Source organism: Cetorhinus maximus, chromosome 14 (genome assembly GCF_964194155.1).
Source record: "Cetorhinus maximus chromosome 14, sCetMax3.hap1.1, whole genome shotgun sequence".
Lineage (NCBI taxonomy): Eukaryota > Metazoa > Chordata > Chondrichthyes > Lamniformes > Cetorhinidae > Cetorhinus > Cetorhinus maximus.
In genome coordinates, this window is record NC_135892.1 from 9,339,350 (window position 1) to 9,362,930 (window position 23,581).

A 23,581-nucleotide genomic window follows, 5' to 3' on the forward strand; every position below is an offset into this window, starting at 1 on the left:
TCTCTCTCTACAGATGCTGTCAGACCTGCTGAGTTTTACCAGCAATTTTTGTTTCTATTGCAAAAGTACTTCATTGGCTGTAAAGTGCTTTGAGACATCTGATGATCAAGGAAAGTGCTATATAAACGCAAGTCTTTCTTTTACATCGTCAATGGTCAAGTCTTAAAATACCTAAATCCTATTCCCTAAAACTCCACCTGTCTCCACCTTTTTATTTGTAGAAAAGCAAACTTACGACCATTCTTCTGAATCTCTTTCTCCACTGGCTCACGGTCAATTTCCATTACAAGACACCTCAGGAGTTAGTTTTACATCAACAAATGTAAGATGATACTTACATTGGCATACTGAACAGATTGGATGAGATTTATGGCTCCGAGTTTGCACAGTGCCAGGAAAACTGGTATATATGCATCTGTACTAGTTTCTGCAGCCAAATTGTAGAATCTTCTGGCTAAGTGAAGATCCTAAGAAAGAGAACATATATTATTTATCGAAATACGATTCAGGTTCAGTTAAGAGTTATGATATTTGGGATTTGAATTACTGGAATAATTTATGAGGAAACTCTGGAAAAACATGAGGTGATCTTCTGAGATCTAGTTAAAAGATAGATTCAGAATGCAGGAAGATAAAGGGGAACAGGATTTTAAAAATAGCCAGTCTGGAGCTTTAAAATGTATGTATATTAATGCTGCCAAATAGTACTTATCCCCTGCCACAAAGAACTGATATTTTATCTGAGATGTACTTTTATTAGTTGTATAAAGAGCATGATACCTCATGACCCTGCAGGTAACCAAAATATCTTTATGGGGTTTATGTCCCTGTTTCAGAATCTGGGCTTAGTGTATGGTACAAACATCATAATCAATCAAGGCCACTTCATCTGTCCCATGTGCAATATTCCAATTTGTGGCCCAGATAGTTGGTTCAGCATTAAAGAATACCAATCCCAAACATCAGCTGGGGCTATAGTTTAAACATATGCCTGCTGTATGAGATCAGGATTTATGGGCACAGAATCATAGAATGGTTACAGGACAGGAGGCCATTCAGCCCATCATGTCCATTCCAAACACTTCCAGCTTTCCCTCCAAGTTGCACATCATCCTGACTTAACAACTATGAAGGAACATCAAGGTCCCCCATTCGCTAGGTGAACATTATCATCACGAGGACTGCAGTAATTCAAGAAGGTCCTTCACCATCTTCTCAAGGCAAATAGGCACAGGCAATAAATGCATCTTTGCCACTCTCACATGCGCTGAACAACATTTTAAAAATCATTTAAACCCCTCAGCCAGGTTACATTGCCTTGAAACGTAGTCCTTCACATCAACTATTGTCCTATACAAGAGCTTTTTGAAGAATCATGTAATATGTTCCGATACAGTAACTTTGAGAATATTTTTAGTGTTATTTGGACAACTTAAAATAAGATCTATTCAAAAACAATGTATATTTTCATTCTGGTAAGAGAAGTGACTGCTCCATACCTGCTCTGCCCCAAGACCACGTTCATACATGTATGCTAAATTGAACATAGCTTGTGCACTGTGTTGCTGTTCCGCGGCTAAACGATAGTGAATTGCAGCTGTTTCATAATCTACGTTCGTTCCATAGCCATAGTAATAATAATCACCCAGTTTAATTCTGGCATATGAATAACCTAGCAAGCAAAATAACATTTTAAAATGTAATTGAAGCTTGAAATTTATGTATGGATTGCAAATTCTTTATTACCTGCGTTTCCACACTTAAGCAGGACTGTTGCAAGTTTATGATTTCATGACAAAACATTATGGGTACCATAGTTACAAAACAATAAAGGGTCTCCTTTCCCTCTCCCTTACAATGCTCGTAAAAATCTAGGCCTGACTTGATGCAGTTAGACTACCCTATGTCTCACCAGTATGTTTATATATTTAAGGGAAGGAGGAGGAAGGCAGGACAGTTAATGTGCTTACAGTAATAGTTTCTGTAGTACTTGGACTGGGATGGTGGGGGGGGAGAAGAGAAGCTTATCCTGAGGCAGCAGGCCAAGCAAACAAGGATTCACATTGAAATTTGAGAAAGACAGGGAACCTACAAGGCCAATCATAATCTTTATGGTAGCACAAAGTAAGCTGTTGCAGAAAACTAAATGTAGTGGGTATAACCAGAACATATGAAACCACCATTCTTGTCCCTACCAGCAATATTATCTGACTGAGATGGATGAAATCTGTGGGACCGGATGCAACTTATACGTTTTGAGTTTGCTTTGTGTCATTCTGTACGTGGATATTGAATACACTCATTTACAACTGAATATCACTTCAATATTGAGATACTTCAATTAAGTTCTTTTCAATCACATGGATGAATATGGATAAAGTGTAATAATTTTCCCAATTAATTACTCACAATGGAATTTACAAGTTTGTCAGAAGTAGAAACTATTTGCAAAGTCCATGAATCCAAAGGATTTTATATGTTGGCAAAGTGAGAAATCAAATGACCTATAACGGGCGAATTTTCTGTTCACAACCATAAACTATGCTGTTTTTTTTTAATGAGATTTCCAACTTGTGAACTGTTTTGTGCTTACACCCACCTGGGTTGAGAAGTTCAATTTAGGAACTTAACTGTTAGAGTTAAAAGGAGTTTACTTGCACCAGGACCAATTCACACTGGGGACCAAAACTATTACCAGCTGTGTCCCCTTGATAGTGCCTCACGTATGGAAATACAGTGTGTGTGGCCTTTACAGTGATGTATACATGATCCTGATGGACAGCGTTGTAGAAATCTGGAGTTGTTGCTTCTCCCACTCACAAGGAAGAGAAAATTGGATATGCTCAGCAAAACCCAGATTATGCAGAGTAAGGAAAGGGCTGGGGAAAGAGGTGAAAGGCGAGTACAGATGGCATATGCATCATTGTTAACGGTTCCTATAACTGTGTTTGGAGCTTTGTCTGGAAGAAGTGGAAGACTATTAACTGGTGCCTATCTTGTCTTATCAAGAACCATTATTTTTAACACAGCATAATGCAGAAAGCTTCAGAATTAATTACAGTAAGCGGATGTTAGTCACATTGCAAACAATATGAAGCCAAATACACGTGTGGAATAACTATCAATGTTATTACTGTGAGCAAACTGCTAATCAATTTTTGATTATCCAAGTGCTTTGCTCTGTTGCAAAATTTGCCATTGTAACTGCAGCCTTAGACTGACACCGGATATAATGTACTGGACCATACCAGTTGACATCGAGATCATATCACTCCAAAGTCAACCAATAGGGCACTTCAAAACAGTTTTAAACAACTTTAAAACTGCTTAAACAAATAATCATATACCATATATATTGTACAAACAGAATGTCCCTTGGAAAAGTAGTTTTGAAAATAAATCACCTGAATCCAAGCCAACATAAAGCACTCAATTACTTATTTTCTGTAAAGCACCAGTTCTACACCAACACCAATGGATTGGACTAATAATGCACTTGTACAATGAGTCCTTATGAGTTACTATGTCCAACACTAAAAAATTATTTTCCTATAAACTAGTATCATGTGCCTTATATATACACCTATACCTTGAGCTGCAGCTCGGTTCCAGTATATCAGAGCCATATGGTAGCAATCAATCTGTGAGAGGAGTGCAGACTGCTCTATTAAAACAACAGTACATTTCACAGATTTTACTTTTTTTAAAAAAAACAATGCAAAAATCAAATCTTTTGGGAGTTTTAAGTATTTCGTTTCTGAACCTACCATATTCTAGAATGTAGGCTGTGTTGCTTTGAGCCATTTCATATCCTTGCTCTGCAAGGAATAAATACTGAAGAAAGGCAGAATCTATATTGTTCTCCTTGTAGGCAAAATATGCAGATAAGAATCTCTCAGTCCACTGGCCTCGCTCACAAACATTCTTGTACAACTAAACAAGGAAGACTTGGATATATTAAAGATTGAAAGTAAATAGGCAAATGAAAGGTAAGGCTTCAACTTTGGAATCAGAGCCAAATTTAATTTAATAAGAACTATTAATTGTCCATTGGTAGTACAGAAATTGAGTATTGCTGAAAAAAGAGACTTGCTGCTGAAGCTCGTCAGGACAGATGCAAGAATGCCAAATTTCAAAGGGAACAACAATCTATATTGCATAAGAAAATGGGTGCTGATTGGTTGGCAAGCTGACTCTAATTGGTCAAGACATTGCCATGGAGAATGCACAGGGAACAATTGTCCCCAATGCTTTCGTTTAAATCAAAAATACGCCATGTCTGGGCATTTTCCTTTTGCCTTCATTACTATTATTTAGCAAGTGCTGCCCAATCACAATATCTAATGTTAGATGTGATTCTATGTTCTGAGGTTTGCAAGCACAGGCCAGTTGAATATGGTCAAAATCTTACTGTTAAATTAGTTTAATATTCTGTCTATAAGTAGCTTGATACTGACTGCCAGAAAAAGCCCTAAAATTAGTATTAATAAGATTCTTCATAATTCACAACATGTCATGCATGTGAATCAGTCAAACAAATTGTTCAGTAATAATATCCAACATGTTTCCCTGTTAATAGAAGCAACCACTAAAATGAAAGATATGTCTAGGTACTGATTCATCCCTATAAATAAACCCTGCATTCTTACCAATCAATCAGTGGTGATCATGAGCTTCTCTTATGGAAGTAGTCAGTGACATTAAACTCAATGTGAAACTGTTTTCTAATTTACTGGAATATATTGCGTCCAGTGTCTCAAGTTATAAAACAGTTGAAACATTTATTGAATACTAAACAGATAAATGAACACTCAGTACAGCTGTATATTTACAGTACTGTAATTACAAACGTTGATCTTAAAATATTAAAAAACACAGTCAGGATGCTTTTGTGTGTTAATTCCCCCACATTAAACAAGCCCTTGGAATGCTTTTCATTTACTCTGTGAGTGACTGTATGCGACAATAGAGTTGCTGACCCATGCCCTATCTTTGCCAGCTTCTCTTCATGCAATACCACCACATATACTGTACCAGTTGCTTTGAAAGAGAGCTCTGAATGAAAAGAATTTAAAAACTGTGAACTGTGTTCATCAGACTGATTCCTAGGACGGTGGGATTGTCCTCTGAAGAAAGATTGAGGAGACTAGGCCTGTATTCTCTGGAATTTAGAAGAATGAGAGATGATCTCACTGAAACACACAAAATTCTTACAGGGCTCAACAAGTTAGATCCCAGAAAGATGTTGCCCCTGGCTAGGGGGCTCTAGAACTAGGGGACACAGTGTCAGAATAATAGGTAGGCCATGTAGGAGGGAGATGAGGAGACATTTCTTCACAGTGGGTGGTGAATCTTTGGAATTCTTTATCCCAGAGGGCTAAGGAGGCTCAGTCATTGACTATGTTCAAGACAGATCAATAGATTTCGAGTTATTAAAGATATCAAGGGATTAGAGGCAAGTGTGGGAAAACTGCATTGAGGTAGTAGAGGACCAGCCATGATCAAATTGAATGGCCAAGCAGGCTCAAGGAATCGAATAGCCTACTCCTGCTCCTCTGGTCCTATGTTCTCAAGTACCTTAGCTGGTCAGCAATTCCCAGGAACCCAGCTATGTGGAAAATTGCCCAGGTATGTCCTGTACACAAAAAGCAGGACAAATCCAACCCGGCCAATTACTGTCCCATCAGTCTACTCTCGATCATCAGTAAAGTAATGGAAGGGGTCATCAACAGTGCTATCAAGCGGCACTTGCTTAGCAATAACCTGCTCACTGGCACCCAGTTTGGATTCTGCCAGGGCCACTCAGCTCCTGACCTCATTACAGCCTTGGTTCAAACATGGACAAAAGAGCTGAACTCCCGAGGTGAGGTGAGAGTGACTACCCTTGACATCAAGAAGCCCTAACAAAACTGGAGTCAATGGGAATCAGGGGGAAAACTCTTCACTGATTGGAGTCACACCTAACACAAAGGAAGGTGGTTGTGGTTGTTGCAGGTCAGACATCTCAGCTCCAGGACATCACTGCAGGAGTTCCTCAGGGTAGTGTCCTCAGCCCAAACATCTTCAGCTGCTTCATCAATGAGCTTCCTTCCATCATAAGGTCAGGAGTGGGGATGTTGGCTGATGATTGCACAATGTTCAGCACCATTCGCAACTCCTCAGATACTGAAGCAGTCCATGTCCAAATGCAGCAGGACCTGGACAATATCCAGGCTTGGGCAGACAAGTGGCAAGTAACATTTGCGCCACACAAGTGTCAGGCAATGACCATCTCCAACAAGAGCGAATCCAACCATCTCCCCTTGATGTTCAATGACTTTACCACCACTGAATCCCCCACTATCAACATCCTAGGGTTTACCATTGACCAGAAACTGAACTAGACATTGCCATATAAATACTGTGGCTACTAGAGCAGGTCAAAGGCTAGGAATCGTGTGACGAGTAACTCACCTCCTGACTCCCCAAGCCTGTCCACCATTTACAAGGCACAAGTCAGGAGTGTGAAGGAATACTCCCCCACTTGCCTGGATGAGTGCAGCTCCCACAACACTGAAGGAGCTTGACAACATCCAGACAAAGCAGCCCGCTTGATTGGCACCCCATCCACAAACATTCACTCCCTCCACGACCGACGCACAGTAGCAACAGTGTGTACCATCTACAAGATGCACTGCAGTAATTCACCAAGGCTCCTTTGACAGCACCTTCCAAACCCACGATCACTACCATTTAGAGGGACAAGGGCAGCAGATAAATGGGAACACCACCACCTAGAGTCACTCACCATCCTGACTTGGAAATATATCGCTGTTCCTTCACTGTCACTGGGTCAAAATCCTGGAACTCCCTTCCTAACAGCACTGTGGGTGTACCTACACCACATGGACTGCAGCAGTTCAAGAAGGCAGCTCACCACCACCTTCTCAAGGGCAACTAGGGATGGGTAATAAATGCTGGCCCAGCCAGTGAAGCCCACATCCCGTGAATGAATTAAAAAAAGCTCCTTCCTGGGAAGCCACCTATCTGTTCCAAACAATTCAAATGATTCTGGGAGATGGAAAAAGGATAACGGACAAGGAAATAAGGACAAAGGCAGAAATTCAATAAATATTCTGCCATTGGCAAAAATGCTTCATTTTTAATCCCAAGCATCATTATTTTTGGCAAAAGCCCAGTTGCAATGATAAAATACTTCAGCTTTGTTCTTGTCAATTAATGCATGCAAGCCTTGCTTCGTGATTTATTAGCTTCGTAGCTGTGATTTTAAAGTGGGTCAGTTGATCTAACGTAGAATTTCCTACAATCAAAATCTTCACAATGACAGAAAGAAGCATGTTGGCAACACAACCCACTTTGACACGGAATAGTCCCTGCTGTGAGGAAATACACCAAGGAGAGTGGGGTTGAAAGCCCACCATCCAATGAAATCAAGGTTAAAACTGAATGGAGGGAGGCCAACAACTAAGCCATTGTAGTTTTTTAGCTCATTCACACCTGTCAGCAAATGATGAAGAAGTTTGCTAGTATCAGGAGAAAAGTGAAGCTAAGTGCCTTCCTCACTTTTGTATATAGCCCATTGTGCATAGCAGACTCATGTTGGGAACTATATCACACTCTGTGAGTTATTATTTTAAGCTTTGCACACAATCATTGCTCTTATGCACATGCTCTTCCATTGAGAAAAATCAGTGAGGCATAGTTGTACTGGTGGAGGTGGTGGTGGTGTTGAAAAGCAAATAGGTGCCTAGTCTCTTAAGAATCATCCTGCTCCCCATTACAGTGCATAATGAATACATCATGACTGCTTCCTAAATTATGGCCACCGATGAGCATAATGATGTTTCAGTGTTCAGATATTAAATTGAACCTTGAGTGCAAACCATTGCTGACTTTGTGGGTAGTAGGGTAAATATGAGGCACCTTAATGTTCACATGAATGGAATCTGAGATGCACTCAAAGGAAGACTCTCATCCACTGAAAGCTCTGTGCTCTGTCAAGCTGGCACCTTCTCTTGACCGAGAAAGTGATGAAGGTGTTTCCCCTTGCAAATCTTATGTCTGTCACTTGGCACATGTAAATATTACAAACTGTCTGATATGGAAATAGTCCTCTGGGCTGGCTTGGAAGGGTACAATGGCTTGACAACTTAATGCTGTGTTGGTCTTTACATCAGGAGATAGAAGAGGAGTGATACAGAGCTGGAGGAGAAGGAGCAATGGTGGATGGAGAAGGATTAGGTGGTGCTGGAGAGGATTCAAGGAACACTGATGTGGTAATTCTGGGATGTGAGGCTCTAAATTGGAAGCAACACTAAGAATGAAACCTGTTTTTAGTACAGGAAAACATTCATAATCCAGATGAAAAATAAATGATTAGTTCACAGTGCAAGTGCAAAATGCAATGATATTCTAACATTAACAGGATTCAAGCACAATTTGAGAATAAAAAGATTTGTTTTCTCAAGGATTATTTATATATGGATAGAACGCAGCCAGAACTGTGTTCATTAACATTTCTAAAGAAGAGATGAATTGATAATCTGGTTAAGGACAGGATTGAGGATACAGAACAGATGGAGATGATCATATAGTAGATTCTTCCCAAACTAAGACTAGGAAACTGTCATGTGAACAAGGCAACCAATCAGGATAATTAATGTAGGGTGTAAGTTTAGGATGAATATAGATGCAAGGTTAGATATTCTTAAGTTTTGCAAGTGGCAAGGGGGGAAATGCAGTTGAGTTGGGTCCATGATGAAGCTTATGGGCCTGACTTTAACTCTGTGTAGGTCAATAGATTTTGTGATTTAAAATCTGACAAGTCCATGGGTGGAAGAAGCTTGCAGGCCCATATGGCCTCTTTCTTCTTCCATACTTCCTTATTTTAGTATTTGAATCAACGGCACTGAATCCATTAAAATCAAGTGTACTGTTCCTATTACCTCAGCAGCAGTGAGACAGGATCTAACCACGCCAGTTCCACTCCCATACATCTGAGCCAGATTGTACAAGGCTAAGGCATGGCCAGCTTGAGAGGCATGGTGAAAATACTTAACGGCCATTTTATAGTCTCTCTTCACACCTAGGCCAGCTGCAATAAAAAATGTTTACATTCAACTAATCATGGCACAGCATATCATGTAATTAAGAATGTTACTTTTGATCAATATGGAAAAATATGACAAAACAATGCATTTCTTGTCCTTACCATAGTGCATGACTCCTAGTTGAAACTGTCCATCTACCCAGCCCTTATCAGCTGCCTTCTTAAAGTATTTTAAAGCTTCTTCATAATCCTGAAATAAAATGTAAAAAGAAATGGGACTTTACATCGGAGACACAGATTGTTAGAATTCTTTTCCTGTTGTAAAAGTCAGATTTTTCAAGAAGGAAACTTACCACCGGCACTCCTTTTCCATAAAGGTAAGCTAATCCTAAACCTGTCAGTCCAATAGGGTTGCCCTGAAATAAGATATTAGATACAGTATTGAAGATCTACAGAAAGAACAGAGAACCAGGGGCCATGGACCCCATCAAGAGGATGACTATTGCATGACATCTGAAAATTGACAGATCTTCAATGTCTTTTGTATATAGATTAGAAGATCTCCTTGGTACTGAGCACAGTGAGTTAGTTGGTGGGTCTGCTATTTAATAACAGTACCAGTGTGCTATGCCATGCAATGGATGATTATCATGGCCACTGAACTACGGTTTCTGAATAAGTCCTCTTCTGCTATTATAACATAGCATTTTGAGAATTTTACCAGTCTTCTGGGGACTAAGTTCCCATACAGCTGCTAATTATTCTATGAAAAGTCTATATGAATAGAAAAAAAAGTTCCCAATTAAATGAAACAGTAATTCAATAAAATACACTTTTAAAACAGATCGCAATTAAATGGAACTGGCTTCCAAGGAATCAATGTATTAGTTAACATACACATAAAAACAGATCATAATTGATTGGAATAGGCTTCTTAGCAATTAGCTAATGAATTAAAATACTGTACAGCTCCCAATGGACAAAGGATCATGAAAAGACAGGAATCCACTGAATGTTATGTACTGCAAGGAAGTATTTATAATGGCCTCAATGGAAAGGAGTTCATTGATTAAATAAATAAATAAAAATATAAGAGGTGCCAATTAATTGGACTGTGTTTTTCAACAGTGAATTTATTAACTAAAATAATGCAATTCAGCTCCCAGTTAAATGGGCATGCAAATGACACACTGAATGGGGGAAAAAGTCGAATCCACTAAAGTTGATGGAGTGCTCCAAGAACAGTTTATTTGCTGCCAGGAAACATTTACAAAAACAGTAAAATAACTTTCAAGTTAATTGCAGCAGGCTTCTTGGCAAGCAATTAAATAAAATGGCATCTGGAGTGTTTTTCTTTTTGGGGGGCTGGGAGAAGCAGGCAACCAAACAGAGATGGAGAAAGAAAGAGGAAAAAGCTTATGTACTGCAAAGAAACACAATCAATAAAAAAAATAGGCTTCATTGTGGGCTCCAAATGATCGACGAATTAATTAAAATGGTATCTGGTGTAGGTTTCCTGTTAGATCTGAAGAGGAGAAAGAATTTGGAGGCAAACTAAAAGATTATATAATACTCAACTAGAAGCTTATATACTGTAAGGAAACATTTGCAAAAACAACAAAACCAGATTCTAATTAAACCACACTGGATTGCTAGTAATTACTTGAAGGAAATAAAATGGTTCCAGAGTGGGCTTCTAGCCAGGTCCAGAGTGAGCAAATGATAATGAAGAGCCAAGGAAGGTTAATCAATTGAAAAAAAGACTTACACACAAAAATGCCCACATTCAATTAGACAAGAAAGCAGGATAGAAAGAAATAAAATGCCAACTGGAGTTGATTTCTCATTTGGCTAGGAGTGGTTTAATAAATTAGAGCAAAATTACTGGTGAGGTTCATTATCTATCTGTATATATTATTGTTTAATGATTGTTTGTCCACATTATAATTATTTCCAATTTTATGCTTTTATTAAGTCATTATGGAAAAAAAACACTATGGGTTGGATTTACGCTTTGAAGGCAGAGGAGCACATAAAATCCAGCAGGTCATCTTCCTGCCTGTCTGAAATTTCACAGTGGGGAGGGCAGGGGGATGCGTGGGTGAGGTATCAGGTGACCTAGCCACCCTTGGACCTATTGAGTCCCTTATTGGTCAATTAATGGCCACTTAAGGGCCTCATCCCACTGCTGTTGGTTTTTCTCTTGCCGTGCACGAAGCCTGGCAACTTTAGCTGCACAGACTAGTGTCAGGCCAGGGGTGGGGGTGTTGTGGGGGAGAACCTCCTTTGCAGGCCTCGTGGGCTCATTGGAGATACCACCCTCAAAGGTCATCCCCCCGCTTTTAATCCCACCCCTTGACCAAGACCCCCCCAGATCTACCTGGGCTCCTTGGCATGGTACGACTGCTTGTAATCCCAGCAATGACCACTGCTCCCAGTTGGTGCTGCTGGAACTACAGAGCTACCGGCCAATCGGACTGGCTGACAGCTCTCTAAGGCGGGACTTCCTCCCGAGATAGGAGCGGAAGTCTTGCCCTAGAGCAATTAATGCTGCTTTCGGTGTTAAATTGCTGTGGGGCAGCTGTCAGGATCATGGGCATGCTCCCCACTGACTTTTTTTTCAGGGGGACCAGGACATCCCATAAAATCCAGCCCTGTACAATTTTTTTTAATGGAAGACTCCAGGCCCAAAGATTTATTTACAGACTAACAAGTACAACCATTTTAATTTCTCACACTGCAGGCAGGCAGGTAGGCAGAGTGACAAAGAACACATATGGAGAGAAACAGAGGGACAAAGGAACAAGCATACAGAAAAACACAAGGCAGAAATGTAGACACAGAATTAAAAGAAGAGACAGACAGACAGAGAAACAGAACCAATAGAAAAATCACAAAGTCAGTGCTTAAAGAGAACTTCTGATAAGTTACAATCCAGAATTACCATACCCAGGTATCTAACTCCAACTGGTATATCTTGCATACCATCTTACAGTGTATAAGATAACTGTAGCTTTAATAGTGGCAAAGGATAAAAATTAAGTGCATTAATTAATTATATATTTAAATATATATAATAAATGTATAGTAATGCCCCTCATTTCCAGGCTTCACAACAGAGTCAAGGGGCGGAATTTTCCGGTCTCATCAGCTGCAGGAATTGTGGCAGGTGGGGGCACTTAACTTGGCGGGAGGCAAAAAATCTGTTTCCCGACGGTGGGATAAACTGTTGGAATTTTGTTCTCCCAACTTTCAAGGATTGCTAAAGGCGGATTGAGCTTCCTGACGAACAACGTTAGGAACCCTATTTAAATGCATTAACATCTCATGCATGCTCATTAAAAAGCCACTTTGCTGGAATTAAGTTCGCCCTCCAAATTAAGTTCCCCGCCAGTGAGAATTTAGAACGTTCAGTTTTACAACTGTATGTTAGCGGTGTGCACCTGGCGAGCTTCGTTTCTTCCACAACTATGAAGTCTGCAGATGTTGCTTTATTCTTCTTGGGGAATCTCGCATAACTTCACCCGAGCGCCGTTAACAAATGCTGCACCAAGGCTGGACAAAGAAGGAGGGGGGGGTAGGGTGGAAGGGTGGATGAAGGCTGTACAGAGGAGGCAGGCTTTCAGGGGAAGGGGGCGGAGAGTGTCCAAAGAAGGGGAGTTAATGTCAGGGGAGGGGTGGTGAGAGTGTCCGGGGAAGGAGGGGGCAGTGTCTTAGAAGGCGGGGTTGGTGGTGTTGACGGTGGAGCCCTGGGGGTGACCTCAGGGTACTGGTCATATCAAATATATGAGTTTATATCTTAAAAGCAGCTTGCTTGCGCTTTCAGTTAGCCAGAGGAGCCAAGTCTGAACAGAGTTGGGGGTGTACTTTGGAGGAATAACAAGGGACTCGGTTAAATGAAGAGCCATGTCTCACAAAAGTTACCTTGTACTTACAGCACAGAAACAAGTCATTTGGCCCAAAAGCTCCATGCCAGTGTTTATGCTCCCCATCCCTTATCATCTCACCCTATCAGCATATCCTTTTATTCCTTTCTCCCTCATGTGCTTATCTAGCTTTGTCTTAAATGCATCTGCACTATTCGCCTTCATTACACCTTATGGTAGCTGAAGTGTTTTGTCACTTCTTAACAATTAAGAATACACACACAGTTATCTGCTTCTGAACTCCAACTTCCTGTATGAAAAATAGAAGGTTCCTTTATTCCTTATTCTCCACAAGAGAGTTTTTTATCTGCTAGCTTGTCAGGAGCAATGAGATTTCTCAGTAAAGTGAAATTGTTCATTCCGATGACTGTAAGAAACACTGAGGTCTGCTTTTCCTCTTCAATCTCATGCGCAATGAAAAACTGTTCCATTTGCTCGACATAAACTACAAAGTCCATAGTAGCTGGATCAAAAGCCTCTAAAGTCCCTAATAATGATGAGCCCATCCTCATCGCCATTTGAAGTGTTTTGTCACTTCTTAACAATTAAGAATACACACACAGCTATCTGCTTCTGAACTCCAACTTCCTGTATGAAAAACAGAAGGTTCCTTTATTCCTTATTCTCCACCAGAGAGCAATACATCTGGGACATAGCACACCCTACTAGCAGGTTTTATATAACAATTCTTTTTAACTAAAATGTCCTTTTACAAAAAAGCATAAACATTAAACACAAACATCACAATAGCATGGTTCACATTAGAATCAAGCTTGAGGTAAATAAGTTACTCCTGATTCTTCCATGTATGAAAGGAGCTGTAGAAATCTAACTGCATTTCAAAGTACAGTTCTGAGATTTTTTGTTCTTCATAAATATGTTGATCTGGATAAGCACGAGCAAGCCTTGTCCTGTTACCAACTGTCACAATATCGTTGGGGGATGAATAACTTGACCAAATACCTTGTAATCAGAGCTATACCCAGAGCTTTAAGGTCCTGCCTGCAATATATTTGTAACCCTCACCCCAATTTCACTCCACAATGCCACATTTAAAAACAACCTGCAGACGCAAATCAGGAGAGGGATGAGAAAAGACCAACGTTTCTGTGCTCTTCCTTCTCCCTCTCTTTCCTGACATCCTCCACTATTGTAAGCAGTGAGATAAAGAAAATTGATTGATAAAACAATTTAATAAGTCCACAAATGCCCTGTCAGCAATGGAAATCAATATCATTGCTGCACATGAAACAAATCAGAAGTGTGTCTACAAGAGACGGACTTCCACAGCTTTGGTTCTCAACTGTCCTTAACCAGATTCTCGACAGAGACACACCTCAAACCACGTTTTATGGCTAACTTAGAAGAATATATTTACTGCCATTACGACTGTTATTTAATATTCATGGTTATAGTTCAGACTTTAGTGGCTGCATACATTAGAAAGTTGATGATCAAATTCATTTCCATCAGACTTGAAGCTGAATTGCACATTTATATGTGAACATTTTGCATGGCTTACCCTTTCAGCTGCCATTCTAAAGTACATGAGGGCAGTTTCATTGTTCTGAGGCACAAGTTCATTCCCTTCAGAATACATCTAGAAAATAAAGTTACAGTTAAATTAAAATGCTTCTTCATTCAAGATAATTAAACATTGAGGGGTTAGGGAGTGAGGCAACGATTGGATTTGGGGACAGGCAGCGACCAATGGTGGGCTAAAGTTTTAATGTGGAGGAGGGGGAAACACAATCAGCTAAGTATTTTTTAAAAAGGTACCTTTTTGATGACAGATCGTGTTAATTGTATATTAATTGTTTGCAGATGGAGGGCATTAACTGGGGATTCACTTGTGCTCGTATAAATAGAAACAAACTGAAACTGTGGCTGTTGGGTTCAGAGGTGCATGTTTGTAATATGTGTCTCCGTAAATAAATGCTTAAAAAAGTGTATAAAAATTGTCTCCACTTCTATCCTTCAATACCTGGCTTTCTGGAGTATAATAAGCTCCATGGTCTCTTCAAGGCCTTGCATGTAGACTGGGTTTTCCTAAACACAGTTGGCCAACTTGTGTGAAACGGAAGCAGTGTTAACGAATTTTTGAGTTTTCTGTCGTCCTCTGCATTTCTAAGACATTCAGTAATTCAGTTGGTTCTTTTTTTTTAAAAAACTGATGGCCGCAGCCCTGCCTATGATTTTCCATTTTAGGTATTGCTGGAAGCAAACTATCCTTTAATTTTATCAATCACTTAAAATGAAGTCAGTTTGAATGACACATGGTTGATATTCCATTTTACCTTAAATCATCATTTTCTGCCCTCTATGGGGGGGTGTGCAATATCGCATGGGATTCAACTCTCATTATATTGTCTGGTTTGGTTTGTTTCTGGTAATATGCTAAAATACTGCAGATCGGGACAGATAATTTTACAGGCTCAGTAGCAAATATGCATGATTGATTATGTATTGCTGTCTAAAATACCTTTACACTGCTTTACAAACATTCAATAATTTCTCAAAAGTCGAAAAGTGAATTATGTAACCATGATCTGTATCACAAATTAGTTTTAGATTATATTAACAATTAAGATGAAAATTTTGTTGATCCAAAAGGCCAAATAAAGACCAGTTGTTCAAACCCATAATACTATTACCTTTCCCAAAAAGCCCAAGGCATTTGTACTGCCGCCCTGAGCAGCTTTCGATAAGTAGTAGAAAGCTTTCTAGGGAAAAAGAGAAAATAGTTTACTAAGTTTATTACAAAAATCTTGTTGCATCTATAAAGTCTATCTGTAATTAAACCTGTGTATGAGTCCTAAAGCTGGAGTAGCACATTTACAAAATGTTTTTTCACCCAGCATTTTTCTTCCCCTCTCTCTTGGAGACACTGACACTTACATTTCTACAAGTGCAGATGACCCTCCAGTAGCTCAGCCAGCTAACCATCCTTCATGTTTTGAGCCTTGATAGGTTCATAGCCAAACACGATCCCATCCTCAATGCACATCCACATGTCCACACTTTTCAGTAAAGGTCTCTGGATGGTGACCAGGAGCCCTTGCTGATTTTCCCCTCCCTGCAGCAGAAAGGTTTGAAGTCAGTTACAGCTCTCGAGTGCCACACCAGCTATTTCGGCACAGACTGGAAATTGAATCTTCTGGTTGGAATGGCTTGGTCACCTCTTGAGGATCCCTGATTTTAATCGCTACCCCATTGGTTGCAATGCCTACAGCTTTGGAATTTCCTCCATAAACCTGTCCGCCTCGCTACCTCTTTTTTGTCCTTTAAAATGCTCCTTAAAACCTACATTTTTGACCAAGCTTTTGGACATCTGCCTTAATATCTCCTTATGTGACTCAGAGTCAGTTTGTTTGATAACTCTCCTGTGCAGCACCTTGGGATGTTTTGATACTTTAAAGTTGCTACTCAAGTGATGCCAATCAAGTGGACAAAGCAGCCCACTTGATTGGCACCACAGCCAGAAACATTCATTCCCTCCACCACCGACACACAGTGGCAGCAGTGTGTACCATCTACAAGATGCACTACAGAAACTCACCAAGGCTCCTTAGGCAGCACCTTCCAAACCCAAGACCACTACCACTTAGAAGGACAAGAGAAGCAGATAGATGGGAACACCACCACCTGGAAGTTCCCCTCCAAACCATTCACCATCCTGACTTGGAAATATATCGCCGTTCCTACACTGTCGCTGGATCAAAATCCTGGAACTCTGTCCCTAACAGCACTGTGTGTATACCTACACTGCAGGGACTGCAGCGGCTCAAGAAGGCAGCTCACCACCACCTTCTCAAGGGCAATTAGGGATGGGCAATAAATGCTGGCCTAGCCAGCGACGCCCACATCCCATAAAATTAATTTAGAAAAATAAAAATGAAAATTGTTGTTGTTTCCCTTAACAATGTAATTGGGAAATCCTGCCATCTGCATTGTGTTTCCGATGTCACTTCGTAAACAGTGATCAACTTCAAGCAATCAGCCTCAACTGTTCACAGAGGGTAATTGACTGTTATTTGAATTGGTTAGTAGCTTCTGAGTCAGAGGATTTGTGTTCAAACTCCACTGAATTTGACTGCATAACCTAGGCTATCTTTTCAGTGCACTACAAAGGGAGTGCCATCTTTCAGGTCTTAAATTAAGGCCCTGTCCAACATTTCTTCCCCCGATGACTCTACCAAACCGATTAACTGGTCATTTCTCTCGTTTGTTGTTTGTAGGACATTGTTGTGTGCAAATTGGATGCTGTGTTTTGTTGTATGTTGGTTGTCATTTGCTAAGGAATGATTGCTGAGACATAGGTATGTCTGGACAATAAACATAACTATAAGCAGACATACAAGATTCAGTCTAAGGCGTGAGCATTCTCCCTCTCGACTTTTGGTCATGTGTGTCTTATATCATCATGTGGGCATTTCTCAGTCCCATATATTAACCCTTTCAACTCTGAACTCCCTAATGCTACATCTCTCCCCAAATCTTCGTTCATATATATTTTACATTTCTACTTACATACTACCCCATCTCCCCACCAAGTCTCTGACTTCATAGATTCAATCTGTCAGGAGGTTTCATGACTCACCCTGATCGTGTTCTTGTCAGATTTGGAAGATCAGTAGTCTCTCTATGGACTTCTTTTCTTGGACTTGGTTGATCTTCAGTAAGAGTTGCAATATCTGGTGCATTGTCAGTTTGTGATTCAACATCAGATTCTTCAAAATGTATGATGGGTGGTTCTCCTTGAGGAATAAGGATAAGATTTCTCCTGTTCCTTCTTATCGTGTCTTCTGGGGTATGTATTAAATAGGATTGTTGTTGATTGTCATCCCTTTGGACAATTACATAAATAGATCCATTCCCAGATGTTCCCATGGTCTGGTAGGGAATTGAATGACTCGTCTGGACCCGGAAAAATTTATTAATTTTGCTTCCAATTTCCACCCCTCCATCATTTTCACATGGTCCATCTCTGACACTTCCTTTCCCTTCCTTGACCTTTCTGTCTCAATTTCTGGTGACTGTCCACCAATATTCATTACAAGCCTACTGACTCCCACAGCCACCTCGACTACAGCTCCTCACACCCCACTTCCTGTGAGGACCCATTCTCTCAGTTTCTTCGCCTCCGTCGCATCTGTTCTGATGATGCCACTTTCAAAAACAGTTCCTCTGACATGTCTTCCTTCTTCCTTAACTGAGGTTTTCCACCCACGGTGGTTGACATGGCCCTCAACCGTGTCCGGCCCATCTCCCGCGCATCCGCCCTCACACCTTCCTCTCCCTCCCAGAACTATGATAGGGTCACCCTTGTCCTCATTTATCACCACACCAGCCTCCGCATTCAAAGGATCATCCTCCGCCATTTCTGCCAACTCCAGCATGATGCCACCACCAAACACATCTTCCCTTCACCCCCCCTAGCGGCATTCCACAGGGATCGTTCCCTCTGGGACACCCTGGTCCACTCCTCCATCATCCCCTACACCACAACCCCCTCCCATGGCACCTTCCCATGCAACCGCAGAAGGTGCAACACCTGCCCCTTTACTTCCCCTCTCCTCACCGTCCAAGGGCCCAAACACTCCTTTCAAGTGAAGCAGCATTTCACTTGCACTTCCCTCAATTTAGTCTACTGCATTCGCTGCTCCCAATGCGGTTTCCTCTACATTGGAGAGACCAAACGTAGACTGGGTGACCGCTTTGCGGAACGCCTTCGGTCTGTCCGCAAGTATGACCCAGACCTCCCTGTCGCTTGTCATTTCAACACTCCACCCTGCTCTCATGCCCACATGTCCGTCCTTGGCTTGCTGCATTGTTCCAGTGAAGCTCAACGCAAACTGGAGGAACAGCACCTCATCTTCCGACTAGGCACTTTACAGCCTTCTGGACTGAATATTGAGTTCAACAATTTTAGATCATGAACTCTCTCCTCCATCCCCACCTCCTTTCCGATCCCCCTTTTTTCCAATAATTTATATAGATTTTTCTTTTCCCACCTATTTCCATTATTTTTAAATGTATTTTCATCTATTGTTTTATCTTTGCCTTTTAGCCTATTTCGATCTCTTCCCCCCACCCCACCCCCACTAGGGCTATCTGTACCTTGCTCGTCCTGCTTTCTACCCTTAATGTCACCATTAGCACATTTCTTAGCTAATATCACCACCTTCAACACCTCTTTGTCCTTTTGTCTATGACATCTTTTGGTCATCTCCACCTATCATTGGCCCTCTATCCAGCTCTACTTGTCCCACTCCCCCTTAAACCAGCTTGTATTTCACCTCTTTTCTATTTTTCCTTAGTTCTGTTGAAGAGTCATACGGACTCGAAACGTTAACTGTGTTCCTCTCCGCAGATGCTGTCAGACCTGCTGAGTTTTTCCAGGTATTTTTGTTTTTGTTATGGTAAAGTGATTCCTTTGTTCAAAGTATATTTTCATTACCATTCCACTGGGATGCTGTTGTGGCCAACCTTGCATGCAGTATTGACGAATGTGAATGCATCTGCTCTTGGCGTATTTGCTGTCGCTTTTTTGAGCTCACTGGCAATTTGGCTGCCACGAACTGAGAATAGGACTCGATCTCTTTTGCTAGGTTGGCATCATGTGGTGCAGGACGGTAGACAGTGGCTTTGGACAGTGTTTCTGCTGTCGTTTGTAGCTTGTCCTGGACATACACTGTTTTGTAAATGAAGCGCATTAATCTCAAGCGGAAACTCTGGATTCTCGGCGGCATTCTGGCGAGTTCCGTTTGTCCAGTAATGAGACAAGGAAGTCACGTTTCCTGACGACATAAATCCAGTTTGTGATTGTCCCCTCCCCGGTCAATGGCGGGCTGTGTTTCTAGCTGTCGAGCGTCAGGAACTTAATTGTAATAAATTTGCATATAACTATTGCGGCCACACACCAGAATCATCCCCCATCGGCGTGATTTCACAATGGTGTGATTTACAGCTGCCTTTAAAAGGTGTGAACCTGGCAACCTCAACTTTGAGAGGGACTCGGAGGTGAGTGCGTACAACTTTACGCAGCGCTCACGATGATCTCAGCGGCTCTGTGGATTCAGAGGGGAAACAGGCAAGTCTGCACAGCGGTTTCTTCATGGCTGGCTTGTGGTGCCGGGGCAAGGGCGACAGTACAAAGGGGGAAGTGTGAGAAAGCAACCTTGGGGCAAGGGCAACAGTGCCAGGGAGAAGGGGAAGAAGGCAACCTCGGGGCAAGGGCTTTAGTGCTGGGGAGAAGTGTGGGGAGAAGGCAACCTTGGGGCAAGGGTGACAGTGCCTGAGGGGTCATGGCAGCACTGACTGACGTTTGAGCACAAACACATGTGGTGGTGGGGAAGGAAATCGCTGGGCTAATGGCAAAACATTAAGATAAAAGCAAAATACTGCGGATGCTGGAAATCTGAAATAAAAACAAAAATTGCCAGAAAAACTCAGCAGGTCTGACAGCGTCTGTGGAGAGAAAGACAGAGTTAACAAAGACCTGAGGTGACTGCGAGCTGGGCGAATCAGAGGCCAGTGATCTGACGTGAAACCCATGCCCGTGCATTTTTTAATCAAAGTGCTGCACGATACTGCGGATAAAGCCGCCATTGCCGTCGGTGGGTCAAATACCGCTTTCCCCACCCGATAATGGACTTTGCCAATTTCTGCACTAAGGGTTTGTGGTCTGTCTCAATGACGACTTTTCACTCAATGATATAGTCGGAGAATTTCTCACAAGCCCATGTGACTGCGAGAGCCTCTTTCTCTCTAAATGCGTATCTCATTTCTGTGTCGGATAGTGCCCAAGAAATGTTGATAGACTGGTCTATGGCACCTATTTGGTTTTTCTTGAAACAGGACTGTAGATAAGGCATCAGCAGCAATCGTACTTGGTACAGACAGGCCATAATGAGTTAAGATATCTGGTGAGAGCAAAATGTTTTTAATCTGATGGAATGCCTGCTCTCAGTGACCCAACACCATGCCTCAGCCTTCTCCAATAGGTCTCTCAAGGGCTCCATGAATTGTGCTCGGTTCGGTAGGAATTTTACCAGCTGAATTACCATACCAAGGAATTGCTGAAGATCCAGGATTGATGCGGGGATTGGAAATTCACTGATGGCCCCTGATTTTTGCAAGTCTGCCATTATGCCCGTACTACTCACAACGTGGCCTAAAAATCAGATGGATATTTTGGAGAATTCACACTTATCGTTAAGTGTCAGGCCTTCTTCCTGCAGACAGTTCAAAACTGCTTTAAATTTCAGGTCATGTTTCTCGGTGGTTGCTCCGTGGACAAGGGTATTATTCATGTAGTATATTACGTCTTTAAGACCCTGCAAGATCGTTGAAAAATTTCAGGTGCTGAGGTTATGCCAAACGGTAAACGATTAAAGCAAAATCTGTTGAATACAGTAATAAAGGTTGTTAACAATTTAGATTTTTCATCCAACGGCACCTGCCAAAAGCCACTATTGACATCCAGTTTTGAGGTCATTGTACTCTTGGACAGCTTAGTCAAGCTGTCATCCACAGGAAACCAGGTGAATTTCCCTTGCTACAGCCTTATTAAGTTGAGTCAAGTCCACACAAATACAAAGGGATCGGTTTGGTTTAGGAACCGGAACCATTCCAAAGCACTACTTTGTAGGCTTAGTGACAGGACAGATGACTCCCAACTTGACCATCTCTTCTAGTTGCAATTGAACCTGCTTCATCAGTGAATGTGGTATCTTCCTAGGTGTGAAAAGACACACACGTTTAGCATCTTTCCTCAACGTTATGCTGTACTCAGTTTTCAGTCTTCCCAGTCCAGTGATTAGTTTCAGAAAATCCTTTTTGAAGTCAGACCTAGATCCTTGCTGGCTGATTTCCTCAGCTTTTGAGATGAGATGAGATTGAGGTTGACAAAGGCTTTTCGACTTAGAAGAGAGAATTCCTGATTGTGAAGGAGTTACAACGTTTCCTGTATCAAGGAACATAGGAACAGGAGAAAGCCATTCAGTCCATCGAGCCTGCTCCGTCATTCATTACGATCATGGCTGATCGAACGCTTCAATGCCTTTTACCCATACTATCCCCATAGCCCTCTACATTATTGTTAATCAGAAAACCATCAACCATCAGAACACCATACTCAATGACTGAGCTTCCACGGCCCTCTGGGGTACAGAATTCCAAAGATTCACAACCCTCTGAGTAAAGAAATTTCTCCTCATCTCGGTCGTAAGTGGCTTTCCCTTATTATGAAATTGTGTCCCCTGGTTTTAGACTCTCCAACCAGGGAAAACATCTTACCTGCATCTACCCTGTCTATTCCTTTAAGTATTTTGCAGGTTTCAATGAGATCACCTCTCATTTTTCAAAACTCTAGAGAATACAGGCCCAGTTTTCCCAATCCCTCTTCATAAGTCAGTCCCGCCATCCCTAGAACAAGTCTGGTGAACCTTCATTGCACTCCCTCTATGGCAATAATATTCTTTCTGAGGTAAGGGGATCAAAACTACACACAGTACTCCAGGTGCGGTCTAACCAAACTTCTATACATTTGAAGCAAGACTTCACTACTCCTGTACTCGAATCCTCTTGCGATAAAGGCTAACATTCCATTAGCCTTCCTAATTGCCTGCTGCACCTGCATGTTAGCTTTCAGTGACTCATGGACAAGGACACCCAGGTCCTTTTGTACATCTACACTTTCTAATCTCTTACCATTTAGGAAATACTCTGAACATCTGTTCCTTCTACCAAAGTGGATAACCTCACATTTTTCCACATTATATTCCATCTGCCATGTTCTTGCCCACTCATTAAGTCTGTCCAAATCCTCCTGTAGCCGTTTTACATCTTCCTCACAACACACATTCCTGCCTAGTTTTGTGTCACCCACGAACTTGGAAATATTACATTTGGTTCCCACGTCCAAATCATTGATATATATTGTGAACAGCTGGGGCCCAAGTACTGATCTTTGCAGTACCCCACTAGTCACAGCCTGCCAACATGAGAATGACCCGTTTATTCCTACTCTCTGTTTTCTGCCTGTTAGCCAATCCTTAATCCATGACAGCATATTGCCTCCTATCCCATGTGCTTTTATTTTGCTAATCAACCTCCTGTGGGGGACTTTATCAAGAGCCTTCTGAAAATCCAAGTATACTACGTCCATCGACTCTATCAAGTTTGTTAGTAACATCCTCAAAAAGCTCCAACAAGCTCATCAAACATGATTTCCCATTTGCAAATCCATGCTGACTATGCCCAATCAGATCATGATTATCCAAGTATCCATTTATCACATCCTTTATAATAGATTCTAGCATTTTCTCTACTACTGATGTAAGGCCAACAGGTCTGTAGTTCCCTGTTTTCTCTCTTCCTCCCTTCTTAAATAGTGGGGTGACATTTGTTACCTTCCAATCTTCAGGAATCATTCCAGAATCTATAGAATTTTGGAAAATGATCACCAATGCATCCACTATCTCTATAGCAACCTCTTTCAACACTCTGGGACGCAGAATATCAGGTTCTGGGGACTTATCAACTTTCAGTCCCTTTAATTTCTCCAATACAACCTTCTTACTTATACTAATTTCCTGCAACT

At 41.4% G+C, this 23,581-nt stretch overlaps 1 protein-coding gene across 1 annotated transcript in view; it reads right to left on the minus strand.

Moving 5' to 3' along the window:
- The window catches only part of LOC144689992 (protein sel-1 homolog 1-like), a 55,230-nt gene that overhangs the window by 488 nt on the left and 31,161 nt on the right, over nt 1-23,581 (minus strand). Inside the window, exons 9-17 of the mRNA XM_078557531.1 lie at nt 15,630-15,698; nt 14,498-14,575; nt 9,403-9,465; nt 9,212-9,299; nt 8,946-9,094; nt 3,768-3,933; nt 3,590-3,664; nt 1,500-1,672; nt 339-467 (exon numbers count right to left, since the gene is read on the minus strand). Of these exons, the coding sequence (XP_078413657.1) occupies nt 339-467; nt 1,500-1,672; nt 3,590-3,664; nt 3,768-3,933; nt 8,946-9,094; nt 9,212-9,299; nt 9,403-9,465; nt 14,498-14,575; nt 15,630-15,698 (990 nt within the window). The remainder of the gene's footprint in view (nt 1-338; nt 468-1,499; nt 1,673-3,589; nt 3,665-3,767; nt 3,934-8,945; nt 9,095-9,211; nt 9,300-9,402; nt 9,466-14,497; nt 14,576-15,629; nt 15,699-23,581) is intronic.